The sequence below is a fragment of the Oryx dammah genome, unplaced genomic scaffold, assembly GCF_014754425.2.
Source record: "Oryx dammah isolate SB20612 unplaced genomic scaffold, SCBI_Odam_1.1 HiC_scaffold_26, whole genome shotgun sequence".
In the NCBI taxonomy this organism is placed as follows: domain Eukaryota; kingdom Metazoa; phylum Chordata; class Mammalia; order Artiodactyla; family Bovidae; genus Oryx; species Oryx dammah.
In genome coordinates, this window is record NW_024070210.1 from 84,596,966 (window position 1) to 84,615,580 (window position 18,615).

Sequence of the window (18,615 nt, forward strand, 5' to 3'; positions counted from 1 at the left end):
TCCACATGCCTCATGACCAAAAAAAAAAAAAAAAAATTTTTTTTAAAGGAGAGAAATATGACACCAAAACAAGGGTGTAGTGAGATGACATTACTTTGCAAGGGCAGGAAAAGTTGCACCACTGGCCACAGCTCACAGGCAGCACGGAGCATGGCCTCACCTGTCTCACTAAAAACACAGACTCTCACTGCATTCCAGGTGTTTCGGGGGGCTGCCCTTGAGCACTCAGGCAAAGGAGGTGCAATGACTCTCCCTGATTGCCTCAACTCACACCTGGCTTAGGCCCCCTGTAAGGAATGAGAACAGCAAAGCCACACTCAGGTGACTCTGCCCCTCGCCTGCTTCCAAGCACCCATGAGGGACGACACTTAAAAAGCTGCCACTCAGCCGGTGCTGCTGGCTTCATCTCTGCAGCCTAACTCTGTAGTCTCAATAACGGCTCTGTTTCAGGATAAAATACAGATGTCACAGGCGAGCGCTACAACTCAAGAACAGTTTCAGGATCACTTCCATTTTCAGGTTTGGTGCAGGTGAGGGAAACAGGCAGCCTGGATTCCCCAAGGGAATCCGTGAGGGACTCCTTGCAGAGGCTGGGTCTATACAGAGAAGATTGGGTGGAGATAGCAGTCGGCGTGTTGCAGAGGCCCAGCCCTGGTCGCAGCCTGGAACTCAACCACTGGAATGAGAGCACATACCTGCGGCACCTGCTCCATGCTGAGCAGCCTGGGTAGCTTCAGGCTCAGCATCTTGAATTCGGGCTGGGAAGACCGGTAGGTGACAGCCGGTCCCTGTCACCAGGACTTGCTCAAAGTTCTGACATGGCTCCGGGCACCTCTGGCCAGCCGGGTCTGAGCCGCTTCACTGAAAGAGGACAGTGGGAAGAACTCCAGTGAGCGTCAGCCTAACTCCAGCTGGGTCAAGACTGTTTAACTACAGCACAGACCTTTGCTTGTGATGGCAAAATAACCAGGCTGCCTTAAAAACAACAGAGAAACAGACTGCTGAGTCATTCACTCTGAGAGTGATGGAGGAAGGTAATTAAATCACAATAGGGCAATCATAGAATTATAGCACTGGAAAGGGCCATGGAGGTCACCCAGTGCCTCCGTGTTACACAAGAGGGTCAGAGGCGTAGGGCAACCTCCCCAAGGCCACACAGCTTAGGGAGAGCTTGGGGCTGCTCACGCTCCCTGCATCAGGAGCTACCCCTGGACAGAGTGTCATCCAGGTCTGGCCCACCAAGAGGTGTCCTCCCAAAGAGAGGCAGCTTTTCCAGAAGGCTCACGGGAGCGGGACTGCCCTGAGACACACAGAAGGACCAGGCCAGGCAATTCTAAGGCACTTGGAGTCAAAGCAACAGGACTGTTTAAATGCAGGATTAACAGCTCTATGTAATGTAAACTAGAGGAACCCAAAGACAAGGAAAAGGCCCAAGAAACTGGAAAGTACTATTAGTAGCTGGGTTCAGCAAAAGAATGAGCAGAGCTAGGAACTTACCACAGTCAATGCCTCATCCACTCCCATAGTCACTGGGCCAAAATCTGCCGCCTCTTTAGAGCTCCCAAGGGGTTCTGTCCCTGCCTCCAAAAGGCCGGAAGACCTGGCTTGTACCTCTCTCGTAGCACCAACCACATCTGACTGCAGGCGGAGCTACCCGCCAAGGCCTTGTCTCCCCTGTACATCCCTAGCCCCTACCAACCTGGGAGGATGATCCCGAGATGGCCGGAATCTCAGGGTGTGTGCTTGGCTCACCCTGGGCCTTCAGCAAATGCTTTCTTAATGATGCAAAGTTGTTCACCCTTTGAACCTAAGGTGTGCTTTTGCTTTTGTGCTTTGCTTGTACTTTTGCTTCTTATTATAGTTCTTTATGTTATGTTCTTTGTGTTATATTATCTGAAACTATGTAGCAAAATATAATGTAGTTATGTTTCATCATAAATATGCTTTTATTAAAAACACTGGGGTAAGTAATTATTCACCACAGTCAAAAGGTGGCAATGAAAGGGATAGAGAAGAACAATTAAAATAGTTGGTTTAGAAATCTCACTACAGGATTAAAGACAGGGAGGGAATTTTAAGGCTGTTTGGGAGACTGTTGTTAAGCTAATGACCACTCAAGAAAAGAATCCAGTAACCTAGCAACAATCTACACTACCTTGAAAGAAGACCAGGGGCATCCAAGCGCATCCAGGCACACTCAAGCCACAAACCCTGACAGTTAAAATACAGGACAATATGGGGTCTGAGTCTCGTTATGCGAAGTCAGGGAGCTAATGGTCCTTGAAGAGCAGAATCTCCTCATGTAGTCAAGAGGGAAATATGTGAAAGGGGAAAGAACCTAGGTGAAAGGGGACATTGCACCAAAACCTGAGATGAATTACCATAGTTCAGTAATGTTACCATCCTTTTGCTAATATACCTGTGATTTACTAGGGCCATCACAGTCCTGGTTAGACCACACAGGGTCAAAGGAGGAATTAATGATGTAAGCCTTGATGTCTGCCCAAGAATGAGGAAGGAGGTGGTCTTCTCCCCTCCTCACTTTTTCTCTGATTCTAAGATGCAGCTCTCTTTGTTCTAGAGGCTGAGCTCCTTTGCCTGCCCACATATATCTCTTACAAGCATCCTATACTAATAAACTCACTCTTTGCCTATGGCTTTGCCGCATGCTAAATTCTTTTTGGAATGAATCAAAAGAACACCAGGCGAGTGGTTTCAATTAAAAGAGTGGGTTTGAGTCCCCTCCTAAATCAGTGATCATGGGTTCAAATCCCATCCAAGGAGTGTGGCTTCAGAAACAACCCAAGCACCCATCAGCTTGTGGATAAATAAACTAGCAAATAAACAAGATGGGGTCTACGCATGCAATAGAATATTACTCAGTTTTAAAAAGGAATGAAGTTCTAATGCATGGATGAAACTTGAAAAAATTACACCAGGTGAAATAAGCCAGTCTCAAAAGGCCAAATATTGTATGATTCCAATTACATGAGGGGCCTGGCATAGGCTCTTACAGAGCCAGAAAAGAGGTTGGTGGGGAGGGAGGAATCGGAGCTGTTGTTTAAGGGGTACCGAGTTTCTGTTTGGGAGGATTAAAAGTTCTAAAAAGGGGTAGTGGTGATGGTTGCTCAATACTATAAATGTAAAATGCACTTAAAAATGATAAATTTTATGTTGTGTATTTTTACCACATTAAAAAAGTAGTTACAGAACATTTCTGAATGACAAAATAATAAAGAAAATAAATTTTTTTTAATTGTTACATGTTACCTGGGTACATTTTGCCCAGGTTAAAGAAGAAGAGTTGATACTTTGCAAACAAATGAGCAGCAGCTGCGTAAGTGGACCTGGCATGTCTTGGTTCTCCTAGATTTCCAGCCTAAATTACCAAGCCACTTTCACCCCCAGACGCACCACTAACTCACCTGGCACCAGGAAGAGAGGTGACAGTCTCAGCCGGAGGTTCCAGGGGAATACCACAAAAACCCCTAGCAATGATGGGACCAAGGCTGGGTCTCCATGGGCCGGCCTACCTTGGTCCCCTGGTTCTCCCTGAATTTCAATGCCATGAGCAAGAAAAAGGAAAGCAATGGTCCCTCCCCTCACAGCACACACCATCCAGGAAGACTGACCCAGTGAAACATACGACAGGAGGGCAATACGAAGCAGCATATGATTCATCCTCTTCTTCATTCAGCCAAGGTGTCTGGCATTTTTATCATGTAATGAATAAGAGTAAGGGCTCAATGTAAAGATGATTACACCCTGTGAGCTGCAGCAGCTGGAGGGAAAACATGCGAATTGAGCTGAAATAAAAATTGCATGGGTTTGTGACACACAGAATGGAGGAAAATAGATGTCCAGGAAAAATGAAGTTGAAAAGACTGTCCTTGTCTCCAAGAAACGCATAAAGAAAAAGATAAGACAGATATGAACTCAGCTAACCAGGACAAGTCACCCTTGAAGGCGAGGACCTCCCACCCACTCTACATCAGGCCTGTGCTGGCAACCTTGCCCGCCTGTCTGGTCTCTTTCACCCTCACCACCCTGGCTCATATCGCCAGGCAGAGCAGTTCAGGGCCTCCAGACTGGACAAAAGCCACATCAGTTCCAAGACCAGTTTGCCATTTCCTGTGCAATTCCAGGCAAGCAACGTAACTCCTTATGCCTCAGTTTCCCCATCTGTGAAATGGAAATAACAGTGGTACTTTCTTCCTAGTGTGGTGATTATGATTAAATGAGAGAAGAACCCATGCAAAGGGCCTGCCCTCAGGGAAAGCGCCAATAAGCACTTGCTCCTGTTACTAATTTTCAGATAGGAAAATTAATTTTCTATTTTACAGGCAGGAAAACCAAAGTGTTGAAAAGTGAGGGGGCTTGCAGAAGATCTCACAGATAGTAGATAGAGATATCATTTGATTTCTGGTTTGCGTGGATGGAGGTAGAGGAGGGTTGGGGTGGGGATGGTGATGCTTCTGGAGTTGTGTTATTTGATCTGAGGGCTACAGGCTGCATAGAGATTGGAGACTTTGAAACGGCACTCTGTGGGCCCCTAAGGTGAACTTCAGGGACCACTTTTTTGGGGATTAGGGGGTTGTACCAGTAACTAGGAGAACAAGAAGATGTCTTAATTGAAATTTTTCTGAATTATAGTGGAAACATAAGTCCTCTCTTTGAAAAGAAAACATTAAGAGGCATAAGTTTCCTTTTAAAAAGAGAACTGAGGGACTTTCAGCTGTGGTCCCATGGTTAAGAATCTGCCTTCCAAGGCAGGGAACACAGGTTTGATCCCTGGTTGGGAAACTAAGATCCCTCACACTATGGGTCAACTAAGCCCTTCAAAAAATAAAATAAAAAAATAAAATCGATTTTGATTAAAGAGAGTCAAGTTTGGGCTTCCCTGGTGGCTCAGACAGTAAAGAATCTGCCTGCAATGCAGGAGACGGGGGTTTGATCCCTGGGTCAGGAAGATCCCCTGGAGAAGGGAATGGCAGCCCACTCCAGGATTCTTGTCTGGAGAATCCCATGGACAGAGGAGCCTGGCAGCCTACAGTCCATGGGGTGGCACAGAGTGAGATGCCACTGAGCAATTAACACTGCAACAATCTGTCTCTGGCTAGTGCTCCATCCTTATTCCTGGTCTCCCCACTCCCGCTCCCTCACTGCCCCCACCCAGTAGACAGCCTACACACTGTATCCCAGGCCTGAAAGGACAAGGCCAGCAAAACATCACATATGAGGTAGCCGAATATAAACAGATGGCCTACTTCCCACACGAGAGTCCAAAAAGGAAAAAAAAGCCCACCAGGTGCCTCTGTCCATGGAATTCTCTAGGCAAGAAGAATGAAGTGGGTTGCCATTCCCTTCTCCAGGGGATCTTCCTAACCCAGGGACTGAACCCTGGGTCTCCCGTATTGCAGGCAGAGTCTTTACTAGCTGAGCCACCAGGGAAGCCTGATAACTTCTAGGGATGCAAATAAACTAGTACATACTCTCTTTTTCTTTGCCATTCTTTGTTTTGTTTTTCCTTTTTTATTTATTTCAATTGGAGGCTAATTACTTTATAATACTGTGGTGGATTTTGCCATACATTGACATGAATCCGCCATGGGTGTACATGTGTTCCCCATCCTGAACACACCTCCCACCTCCCTCCCCATCCCTTCCCTCAGGGTCATCCCAGTGCACCGGCCCTGAGCGCCCTGTCTCATGCATTGAACCTGGACTGGCGATCTCTTTCACATATGATAATATACATGTTTCAGTGCTATTCTCTCAAATCATCCCACCCTCACCTTCTCCCACAGAGTCCAAAAGACTGTTCTATGCATCTGTGTCTCTTTTGCTGTCTCGCATATAGGGTCATCGTCACCAACTTTCTAAATTCCATATATATGCGTTAGTATCCTGTACTGGTGTTTTTCTTTCTGACTTACTTCACTCTGTATAACAGGCTCCAATTTCATCTGTCTCATTAGAACTGATTCAAATGCATTCTTTTTAATATCTGAGTAATATTCCATTGTGTATGTACCACAGCTTTCTTATCCATTCATCTGCCAATGGACATCTAGGTTGCTTCCATGTCCTGGCTAAACAGTGCTGCGATGAACATTGGGGTACATGTGCCTCTTTCAATTCTGGTTTCCTCAGTGTGTATGCCCAGCAGTGGAATTGCTGGGTCGTATGGCCACCTCATGCGAGGAGTTGACTCATTGGAAAAGACTCTGATGCTGGGAGGGATTGGGGGCAGGAGGAGAAGGGGACGACAGAGGATGAGATGGCTGGATGGCATCACTCAGTCGATGGACATGAGTCTGAGTGAACTCCAGGAGTTGGTGATGAACAGGGAGGCCTGGCGTGCTGCGATTCATGGGGTCACAAAGAGTCGAACACGACTGAGTGACTGAACTGAACTGAACTAATGGCAGTTCTATTTTCAGTTTTTTAAGGAATCTCCACCCTGTTCTCCATAGTGGCTATACTAGTTTGCATTCCCACCAGCAGTGTAAGAGGGTTCCCTTTTCTCCACACCCTCTCCAGCATTTATTGCTTGTAGACTTTTTGATAGCAGCCGGTGATTCTGACCGGTGTGACCTCATTGTGGTTTTGATTTGCATTTCTCTGATAATGAGTACACACTCTCTTTATTACATTAATTTATTAATTTAGTTAGACATACCTATTTAGAATCCCTTACCATATCTAACATAGCATTAATTTTAAAAAATTGTGTTTCCACTTCTAGTTCATAGAAATAAGTGTATTCATAATCTCCATATGCATCTTTGACCAAAGGATCTTCATTTAACACTTTTCGGAGTCACCCAACACAGTTAAAGTGAAAAATATTCTCATTTCCCGCTAAGTTATTTGAAAGCTACACTTTTGGGGGCTTCCCTAGCAGTCCAGTGGTTAAGACTCTGCCTTCCAATGCATGGGGGGTGGGGCTGATCCCTGGTCGGGGAACTAAAGTCCCACATGCCAGAGGATGCAGCTGAAATGTTTAAAAAAGAAAGGAAGAAAGCTATATTTTTTGAAGTTGTGTTTAATGCTCTTGCTAAAAATGTATCCCAAGTCACAAGTATTCATTTACTATTAGGGCACTCTATGGCAAATTGCTTTCAAACACTTCACACAGACAGTGTGATGTGAAAATGTTAGTTTTAACCCATATCCCTGGGGTTGTGGTTCATTAGCATTTGAAAGACAAACCATAAGCTCACATTCCAGAGGCCACAACTTTGGTTCAGTTGGGGTTGCTTTTGATCAACACCAGAGGGTTTGCTAATTAGCCGGATGGATGCTGTCTCACTGGAAAAATGAGTGGAGTTAGAGATGTGTACACTGATGAGAAGTGCTGCCTAGGCACCTCCCCTCCTGCATGAGCAGAGGGTGCCCCAGAGTGGCTGCGCCTCTGAATGAGCCCAAATGAGCCCTTTCAGGATTCTGGGCTTGAACCCATGAGTTCAGCTGACGCGTATCATCAGCCTCACACGAACTTTCAAGAAAGGTGCGTAAAAGCCCTGCAGAGGGTAAGCTGCAGAGACTTCACCTGCTAACGAAACAGGGCATCTTAGTGGTTTTGTGGGCTTCTCCGGTGGCTCAGTCAGGAATGAATTTGCTTGTTGGAAGCTATTTGTGTAGGGGCAAAGGGTGGGAGCGGAGCTGACACAGGACTCAGCCCGACACACTTACTCTGCTGCGCCACCTGGTGGTGAGGTTGGGGTTCCTCTAGCGCTCAGGGACCCGAAAGTACTGTATTTCCAGGAACTTCAGAAGTGCCCAGCTGGAAGTCACACCACCACTTTGCATACCACTAAGATAACACACACAAAAAAATCACCAGCTATAATCATGAGACAGAGCTGATTGGAAATGAATCCTGATTTCAGAGCTGTTTTAATGTTTTTTTGTTTTTTGTTTTTTATGTACACATAGTAACTGATGAAATACAGTGATGGTAAACAAGTGATTGGCCCTAGTTAGTTTGCATGGCTACTCTCTCCAGACCTACTACTACTTTACAGGGATCATTAAAAGCTCCTTTGTAACAAAACCAGTACTTGTAAATTGGAGATCAGATTTCTGGGAATAAATCTCAATCTGTATTACATTTTTGTCTCTCTCTTTTTTTAAATTGATCGTGTATGTGAGGTGCCTTCTGAAAGGATCCCAAACAAACACTAATGGGGAAAGATTCAGGTGATCACGTCTTCCCCCAAACATCCCATCCACTGCTCAAAATAAAGGAACAGACGGACTCCGAATAGGAAGAACTCTGGATGGGCCAAATTCCCTCTTTTCTGAAAAATATCATGTTGGAAAACATAAAATTTCTCATTGGGCATATATAGCAAAGACAAAGAATGCTGTTTGGTAGGGAATTTCTCCATAGCTTGCTTTTAGAAAAATTGGAAAAATGAGATCAGAAAGCTCAGAGAGGTCATCTGTCCAAAGTACCGTGGGATGCATGATCACATTCATTGATCAAAAGAAGCAAGGTTAATAACAGGAGTTCAGTTACCGTGAGAAACCAGTGCAGTGTACCTGGAGAGGGAACCAGAGTCACCTTTTCCCCTACTCATTGGCCTGTCCTAGGCTGGGCAGGCCTCAGAGGTGTCTGAACACAGGTTGGTCCAGGTAAGGCCCCACATTCATGGGCATGGTAGGAAGCTGCTGGCTAAGGGGCTGCTGCTGGTGAGGCTTGGGGCCTGAGCTGGCTGAGGACAGAAGAGCAGTGTCCTAGTCACCTTTCTGATCCTCTGCCTCCTCCAGGGCTCTTGTCTAGATGTCCTTCATGGTAAAGAGAAAACAGCTCAGCGTTTGCATCCCATCACTGTGCCAGAGGATCAACAAAGGTACTCACTATCACAGAGGACTGAATTTGCACTTGCGGAAGGGGGTGCGAGGCAGAGTCTAGGCGCAGCCCCACAACACCTTCAGACATGAAAATTAAAATCTTTTGAGCATTAAAGGACACTATCAAGAAAATACTGATAGCCCACAGAATGAGAGAAAAATATTTGCAAAAAATATGACCGATAAGAGATTCAGCTCAGTTCAGTGGCTCAGTCGTGTCTGACTCTTCGACCCCGTGGACTGCAGCACATCAGACTTCCCTGTCCATCACCAACTCCTGTAGCTTGCTCAGACTCGTGTCCATCGAGTCTGTGATGCCATCCAACCATCTCATCCTCTGTCGTCGCCTTCTCCTCCTGCCCTTAATCTCTCCCAGCATCAGGGTCTTTTCCAATGAGTCAGCTCTTCACGCCAGGTGGCCAAAGTACTGGAGCTTCATCTTGGAACCAGTCTCTTGTTCCATGTCTGGTTCTAACTGCTGCTTCTTGACCTGCACACAGATTTCTCAGGAGGCAGGTAAGGTGGTCTGGTATTCCCATCTCTTTCAGAATTGTCCATAGTTTGTTGTGATCCACACAGTCAGAGGTTTTGGTATAATCAATAAACAGAAGTAGATGCTTTTCTGGAACTCTCTTGCTTTTTTCAGATGTTGGCAATTTGATCTCTGGTTCCTCTGCCTTTTCTAAATCCAGCTTGAACATCTGAAGTCCTTAGTTCAGCTGAAGCCTGGCTTGGAGAATTTTGAGCATTACTTTACTAGCATGTGAGATGAGTGCAATTGTGCGGTATTTGAACACTTTTGGCACTGCCTTTCTTTGGGATTGAAATGAAAACTGACCTTTTCCAGTCCTGTGGCCACTGCTGAGTTTTCCAAATTTGCTGGCATATTGTGTGCAGCACTTTAATATCATCTTTTAGGACTTGAAATAGTTCAGCTGGAATTCCATCACCTCCACTAGCTTTGTTCGTAGTGATGCTTCCTAAGGCCCACTTGACTTGGGACTCCAGGATGTTTGGCTTTAGGTGAGTGATCACAGCACTGTGGTTATCTAGGTCATTAAGATCTTTTTTGTATGGTTTTCTGTGTATTCTTGCCATCTCTTCTTAATATCTTCTGCTTCTGTTAGGTCCATATCATTTCTGTCTTTTATTGTGCCCATCTTTGCATTAAATGTTCCCTTGGTTTCTCTGATTTTCTTGAAGAGATCTCTAGTCTTTCCCATTCTATTGTTTTCCTCTATTTCTTTGCATTGATCAGTTAGGAAGGCTTTCTTATCTCTCCTTGCTATTCTTTGGAACTCTGCATTCAGATGGGTATATCTTTCCTTTTCTCCTTTGCCTTTAGCTTCTCCTCTTTTCCCAGCTATTTGTAAGACCTCCTCCAACAACCATTTTGCCTTTTTGCATTTCTTTTTTGAGGGCATGGTCTTGATCACTGTCTCCTGTAGAGTGTCACGAACCTCTGTCCACAGTTCTTCAGGCACTCTGTCTATCAGATCTAATCCCTTGAATCGATTTGTACTTCCACTGTATAATCATAAGGGATTTGATTTAGGTCATACCTGAATGGTCTAGTGGTTTTCCCTACTTTCTTCAAGTTAAGTCTGAATTTTGCAATAAGGACAAAACGTGGTCCACTGGAGAAGGGAATGGCAAACCACTTCAGTATTCTTGCCTTGAGAACCCTATGAATGGTATGAAAAGGCCAATCCTCATATACCCAAAAGAACTGAAAGCAGGCAGTAAACAGATGCATGTACACCTGTGTTCATAGCATCATTAGTCACAACAGCCAAAAGGTGGAGATGATCCAACTGTCTATCAACAGATAAACGGGTAAACAAAACATGGAATATACATACAATGGAATATTATTCAGCCTCAAAAAAGAGTGAAATTCTGACACATACAGCAACATGGCTGAACTTTGAAAGCATCCTAAGTGAAGTAAGCCAGACACCGAAGGACAAACGTTGTTGATTTCACTTGTATCAGGTACAAATTCAAATCTATACAGAGAGAAAGTAGAATGGTGGTTCCCAGAGGTTAGGGGGAGGAGGAGACAGGGGGTTACTGTTTACTGGGTACAGAGTTCTGTTTGGGATGACGAAGGAGCTCTGGAAATGGGCAGTGGTGATGGCTGCACAACACTGTGAGTGTACTGCGTGTCACTGAATCAGGCACTCGACAATCGTTCAAATGCTAAATTTTATGTAATATATATTTTACCACAACAAAAAGAAGTATATATTAAAAAAGCATTGTTGAGTTTTATAGTCTGCTCCATAAGTTAGCTATGCTTGTATTAATATAAAATTTCATTTTCTCCAAATCTTCCGGAAAAAAGTATAAATCATAAATATATAGACACTGTCTTAGTCCCTACAGGTTGCTTTAACAAAACACCATAAACTGGGTAGCTTATAAACAACAAATATTTATTCCTCATGGCTCTAGAGGCTGGAAGTCCAAGACTAGGCACCAGGATGGCTGGACCCTGGGGAAGGCTCTCTTGTGGGCTGCAGGCTGCCAACTTCCTGCTGGACCCTCGCATGGCAGGAAGGGCAAGGGGGCTCTCTCAGGCCTCTTCTATGCAAAGGCACTAATCCCACTCATGAAGGTTCTGCCCGATTGCCTCCCAAATGCCCACCTCCTAATACCAACGCACTGACTGGCATTAGGACTTCAACATATGAATCCTGGGGCAGGGGATGCAAACACTCAGATGACAGCATGTACATATAACATACACATCAATCATGCGCCACTTACTGCTGCAAAATCCCTCCTTTAGAAGCAACACTAGTTCAACCCACCTCTATTCCTATTCTGTAGATGAAGACCTCAGACAGGAGACGGCTTGTCTGAGGTCACTTAGCGGTGGCTTGACACAGTCAGAATGAAACGAGATCTGTACTGAACAGTGGGAATATATGAATAGATGAGCAACAGGATTGAAAGACCAGTAGTCCCAGTGCCAGTCCTTAAACTTACCACAGGGAGAGAAGAACCAAAGCCCAGGAGAGTGAATGGGTCTCTCCTTAGCTGAATGGCTTGCACCTGAACTGCAGCCTGTCCACAGCCAGGGTCAAACACCTAACCTCAGCAAAATACACATAATTTCCAGACAGCTCACTAGTAATTAAAACCACGATTACTGTGTCTATTAATGCAGTGTTTTCCAAACTGCAGTTCACAATCTGTCAGCAGATCACAAAGTCAGTTTAGTGGATCATGACTAGCATTTATAGAGTCCAGATAAGTATTACTTGTGATACCTGTTATGTATGTTATTATATTTGTTTTGCTACACATGACCATATGCGTGTCCTTGGTCACAACATAAAGGGTATTTCTTTTTAAAATTATTTCTCTAGTTTTACTGAGGCATAATTAACAATTAAAAATTATATATATTCAAGGTGTAGAATTTGATGATTCCCTGTACCTGCATGCCTAATCGTTCAGTTGTCTCTGACTCTTTGAGACCCCTGGACCCCGCCAGGCTCTTCTGTCCATGGAATTCTCCAGGCAAGAATACTGGAGTGGGTTGCTAGTTGCTTCTCCAGAGGATCTTCCCAACCCAGGGATCGAACCCGGGTCTCCCAAACTGCAGGTGGATTCTTTACCATCTGAGCCACTAGAGAAGCTCCCTGAGGTTGAGACTCCCCTTGGCCATTTCCGAGGTATGACCTTGGCTAGACTGAGTAATTCTCCCGACTCTCGCTTGTTAATTCCCACTGGGCCAGGGCTATGGGAAGCTAAAACGAGATCATGGATGTGAACATACTTCCTAGCCACAAATTATAAGTAAAGATTGGTGACTTTATTACTATTAGTAGTACCAGGCTGCTACTATTTACTATAAACGTCACCACATTCAGGAGAGCGCGAGCATCAGCTGCAACTGAGGTCCAAGAACATCCCCCAGCCTTAGGAAGTTCATAAAATTACAGGTAAAAGTGTGTGTGTGCACACACATGTGTGTGTGTACAGGAACATATGTGTATGTAAAGCGCTGGGGATAGGGATTCCAAGGCTTGCCATCGAATTTCAGTGAGCCAAGAAGGTTCAGAGCCACCAGCACCTGGGGTAAAGCCACACCCCCAGCAAACATGGAGCCCAGAGGACACCTCCCCCTGGCCACCCCGCAACTGCAGGCCGGGAGCGGACTCCCAGCTGGGGGAAACAGCAGATCCTCAGGGTCCTCTGGGTGTGTCTACCAGTCTGGGGAATGAGGGCAGTGTACTTTTCAGAAACCTGTTCCTGCCCCCTGGAAACTGGTCCCACAGGCTGGGTGGGGCAGCCCCTCAGGAGGAGCCAGCTCTGCAGCCTCTGACCGCGACCATCCACACCCACAGCCCTAACCCACAGATGTGGCAAGTGTGGTTCTCAGGCAGACTCAGCAGCTCTCCGGGGGCAGGGGAAGGGCTACAGGGGCCTAGCAGGAAAGAGCTATCTCTGTGGGACACCCAGAGTGCCCCAGGCAGGAGTGGCGGCTGCCCCAACCCCAGGCCTTGGAACTCCCGGAGCCTCCACGCTGGCCAGCCTCCGAGTACCCCCCTAGTATCCTCATGCTCTGACTGCCTTCCAGGCCCAGGGTGCAGCAATCCTCCTCCAGGAAGAAGTCTTCCCCAGGCACACCCTCCGCCCCTCGTTCCTTTCCCTGAGCACCTCTAGACGCAGTGAGCGGGTGAGGAGCATGGACTTTGGAGTCAGACAGACCTGGGCTGCAGTCCCAGCCCCTCTGCTCACTAGTTAGCATCCCTGGGTCACGTCCCCTAACCTCAGTACTGGTCCCATCCCTCGCTCATGAGGGGAGGAATGAGCAGAGCAATGTGCACGAGCTCTTTACATCAAGCCAGGCCTGCAGCAGGCACCTCAGTAAATGGCAATTACTATACCTAGTTTGGTTATATATTGTTCGCTGATTCTTTCAGGTGTGGTTGTTTCGGCAGCTGCCATTAGATTCCTTGAAGACAGGCCCTGGATCTGTTTTTATATAAGAGACTCAATAAAAGAACATTGACTGTTCTGCTCAGAGGTGGCCCACTCATTCACGACTCTACCGATCACCCGCAAGGTGAGGCTACCAGGGGCTGGCACTCCACCGAGAGCTGGGCACGTGGTGTCACCACGAGCTGTGCCTCGGGGGAGCAACAAGCAGAGTAAAGTGTTGCTGTTCCGTCACTCAGTCGTGTCCAACCTTTTGTGGGCCCATGGAGTGCAGCACGCCAGGCTTCCCTGTCTCTCCCTGAGTCTGCTCAAACTCATGTCCACTGAGTCGGTGATGCCATCCGACCATCTCATCCTCTGTTGCCCTCTACTCCTCCTGCCCTCAATCTTTCCCAGCATCAGGGGAAAACCATAGCGTTGCTTATACAGAACAAGGGAGTCGCACCAACAGGAGGCCCAGTGGGTCAGACACTGTGTGGATGACAGGAGCAGTTCTGTGGTGGCATCTGCGGGAAGGGGGTGCCCTCGGGTTTGAGGGGAAAGTTTAGGTCAGCTTTACAGAGAAGGTGACACGTATTCGCTGCATAAGAGGTCAGAGAGGATCTGTCTGTCTGGAGAGGGCATGGCTGGGAGAAGGGACAGTGCGTGCAAAGGCCGAGAGGCGCGTTACAGGAAGTCACCGCTCTGGGCTCCTTCAGCAGACTGCGAGGTGAGTGTCCTCTTCTGCCTAAATAGGGGCAGAGTTGGGTGTGCCAGGAGGAAGGAGCCCAGGATTACCACAGGGACTGGAGATCAGAAGGAAGATCAGCCCACTAGGGAGGTGTTCCTAACTTCTTTCCCCACACTTGCTCGCTCATCCACTTTCCCACAGGAGGCAGCTGCTTGGGCAAGAGGGGAAGGGAAGACGTGGGGAGCAGGGGGCATCCTCAGCGGGTGGCTCTGGCCCTGAGCTCTGGAGACCTCCACTCACTCCTGCTAAGGAGTCAAGCACTGCACCACCCAGAGCCGGGTCTGTTCTCATCGCTCCCTTCTCTAAAACTGGACTGGGACTTCCCCGTGGTCCAGAGGTTAAGAAATCACCTTGCAACGCATGGGACACAAGTTCGATCCCTGGTCGGGGAACTAAGATCCCATATGCTGCAGGGCAACGAAGCCTGAGCACCATAACTGGAGAGCTTCCACAGCGAAATGAAAGACCCTGCATGACACAATGAAGATCCCACGTGCCACAGTGAAGACCCAATGCCACTAAATGAAGAAATATTGTAAAACAAATAAATACAACCAGACTTACTGGGATACCCCTTCTCCCCCACTCCTCGAAGCCACTGAAACTTGAGATATGCCTTGTCTCTGCCCCTTGCCACCTGCCCTCTCCCTGTTGCTAACTACCCCCAAAGCATCTTCCATGGAAGCCCAAGACCTGGTCCACAAGCAAGCACTAACTCAGGCTACAGTGAGAACCCAAAGCATTCAAGCCCCTGCCCCAGGTGCTGGGGGTCTCTTAGACCTCAGAGCCTTCTCGGAGGGCCTCAAGGAGCTGACAGTCTGGTGGAGAGGCGAGAGGGACAGGAGACGGACCATGGCCAGAGATAGGGCGCTCCAATGAGCCCAGAGACGTGATAAAACAGGCACACAGGGCGAGGTAGAGACGGTGCAGAGGGGTGCAGAGGGAGAAGAGCGTGGGAAGCAGACTCAAGGAGCCTGACGCTGCCGTGACCAATGCATGACAGTTGTCCTTACTAAGGCCCGCAGAGTATACAACACAGAGTGAACCCTGACATTACTGATGGTAATCGCGTGTCAGTGTGGTTCATCAGCTATAACGGATGTGCCACACTGATGCAAGACATTAGTCACAGGGGAAACTGTGAGGGGAGGGAAGGGCAAATGGGACGCTCTATTTGCTGCACACTTTTCCCTAAAAACCTAAAACTGGGGGACTTCCCTGGGGACTTCCTCTGCACTTCCACTGCAGGGGGCACTGGCTCCACCCCTGGTCTGCGAACTGAAATCCCACATGCCATGCGATGCAGCCAGAAAAAGGATCAAGGGACTTCCCATAAAAACCTGGACGCCAGTTTCTCTTGACAAATCTGAACATCTACAGACCGAGGCCAAATTCGCCCACAGCAGCAGCTGCTTGTCCCTCTCCATGGGGAAAATGAGCCCCCTTGTTCCAGTCAGGCCTGGTCAGGAGATCTGCATGGTCTCAGAGCATCATCTCCCAAGGGCTGGGAAATGGTGACACCCATGGAGAGAGAGAGGAAGACCTGGGCTGTTTTTGGTCAAGTTGGATTTGCACAGATTGTAATTTAAAAGTGTGACCACATTTTGGAAGAGAAGTCAAGGCTAGAGATCAATTTAGGAGGCAGAGAGAAGTGACTTTCAAACTATCTGAAGTTTCTCAAGGGAGAGGAGCATAGACCGAGGAGCCCAAGGAATGAGAAAAGGGGCCCCAGGACTAATGGGGCAAAACTGACCAAGTTGGGATGTGCAGGAAGGTGGGCCAGGTGCGGTGATGTAAGTGATTCTCCGGGACCTCAGTTCCCCTGGCAAGGCAAGGGTAGGAAAGGCGGTGCCTGGGGCTTAAGGAGGATGGAGGTTAGCAGCAGGTGTGGTGGGGCAATGGTGGGGAACTGTCACGAGCAAGGCAGAGAACCAGAGAGCAGCTCCTGGTGGGCAGGGTGCTCATTCAATCTGCTTGGGTTAAAGCCGTCCCTGAGGCTGGGAGCAGAAATGGAGAGTGAACAGGAAGATGCCTTGTCATTTGTTCGTTTCCTCGGCATACACTTACTGAATACCCACTCTGTGTCCAAGGCTACGGTAGGATATGGGGATGGAGAGAGAAATACGACGAGCTCACATTTAGGAGATCGGCACTGATGACGGACACATCTGATGGCCAAACTGCAGTTAGAACCAGGTGCTTCCAGAGGAACACAGAGGAGAGACACACCAGGGAGTCGGGAAAGACTTCTTGAAAAAACAAAGCTTGGGCTAAACCTTGAGGTAGCCCATTAGCCATGGAGGAGCAGGCACTCTAAGCTGAGGGCACAGGGGGAGCCAAGGGTGGAGGGAGGGAGAGCTCCCCATAGTTCAGTGTGGAGGCGGCACAGGATGTGCGGCGGCAGGTGGCCAGGGTGCAGCCTGGAAACAGCCCAGAGGAAGACCCAGTGTGGACCCCGTCTGATGCAGTGGGAGTGAATGCACTAGAGAGCTGGGAGTTCGGACTGGAAGTCTCAGGGATGGTGACAGGAGAGAGGGTGGCCGGTGACCCTAGGTCGGGTTAGGAGAATCATGAGGAGTGGATGCAGACCAATTTCAAACCCTGACTTCATCATCTCTCCTGTCTGCTCTTGGGGAGATTACTTAATCTCTTCAATCTGAACTCTCCTATCAGCTAAATGAGGGCTTCCCTTGTGGCTCAGCTGTAAAGAATGTGCCTGCCAATGCAAGAGATACGGGTTTGATCCCTGGGTTGAAAGGATCCTCTGGAGAAGGAAATGGGAACCCACTCCTGGGTATTCTTGCCTGGGAAACCCCATGGACAGAGGAGCCTGGTGACCATGGGGTCTCCAAGAGTATGACACGACGGAGAAACTGAGCACACACATCAGCTAAATGAAGATAAGAAAAGTATCATCGATGACTTGTGAGAGTGAAAAGCTACGGCATCTACTAGAGAATACAACTGCATCCTAAACCATCTCAATTTTGCTTTAATGTTCTTGCATGCTTCTTCCATCTTGGTTTATAATTTTGCTTGAAAACGGATGGTTTCCCCTTAGCTCTGACCCACCTCCCCGGCTGGAGCTGAGGCTAATGGGCATGCCACAAGTGAGGCGGGGTTGCCATGGTGACCTGCCTGCTTGGCTTTAGGACTCTGGGTGAAAGGAACATTTCCTTTGTTCCAGCTATTCTAGATATTTACCACTAGGCAATTATTGCACATCTTAAAAAAAAAAAAAAGGCTGAATAATACTCTTTAGCATCTTTGTAGAGAAAAATTGGAAACAATCCAAATTTCTGGCAATAGAGAACTGTCTGCATAAGTTACCGTACATCCATGTAAAATTGTACGGTGGGCTATAAAAATGTTACAGATCTACAGTTATGGACAGGAAACGGTGTCATGACATGCTGTTAAATGAAAAAAGCAGGTTATGGAACAGCATAAATCTTGCAACGGCATCTATATAAAACTGTGTTACATTTAACTGCTTGTATTTATGGACATAAAAGTGTTTGAAAGGCTGTTTCTCAAAGTGTTCACAGTGGTTCTCTCTAGACGGTAGGGTTTACCTCTTGAGATTTGCTTTATTCTCTTCTTTCTACTTTTCCATAACACTAGACTTTGTGTATTACACTAGAGCATGTGTGTTACTATTTATGTATTCATTCATTCATTCATTCATTTTTTTTTAAACCAAAGTAACAGTGCTATTATAAGGAAATAAATGAAGAATCCTCCAACTGCTGGCCAGTCTTGGAGGAATTAGCTATGTGGGCCAACCCACGGGTTGTACACATTGGCATTTCCTTACACACCCACCTGAGAAGCTCTTGTATCAGACTCTGGTATCAGCCTTCCTGCTGGCCCAGGGCAACACTGGCCTCGCGTCCCCCATTCACAGCACTGGGGTTCAGTTTCCAAAACCACACATTTTGGAGATGCAGCTGCCCTTCCCCAAGCTGAAGACCTAAGGGGGCTCCCTCTGTCCCAGGTGCAGTGAACAGGGTGGGGAACATGGGTGTCCTGCGCTGGGAGCACAGTAAGATCATGGGCAGTGGACA

At 47.3% G+C, this 18,615-nt stretch overlaps 1 protein-coding gene across 1 annotated transcript in view; it reads right to left on the reverse strand.

The window, feature by feature from the left end:
* Positions 1 to 18,615, reverse strand: part of LOC120852501 (membrane progestin receptor gamma) — an 89,778-nt gene that overhangs the window by 50,604 nt on the left and 20,559 nt on the right. Inside the window, exon 2 of the mRNA XM_040225775.1 lies at positions 696 to 861. Coding sequence (XP_040081709.1) covers positions 696 to 746 — 51 coding nt within the window. The 5' untranslated portion in view covers positions 747 to 861. The remainder of the gene's footprint in view (positions 1 to 695; positions 862 to 18,615) is intronic.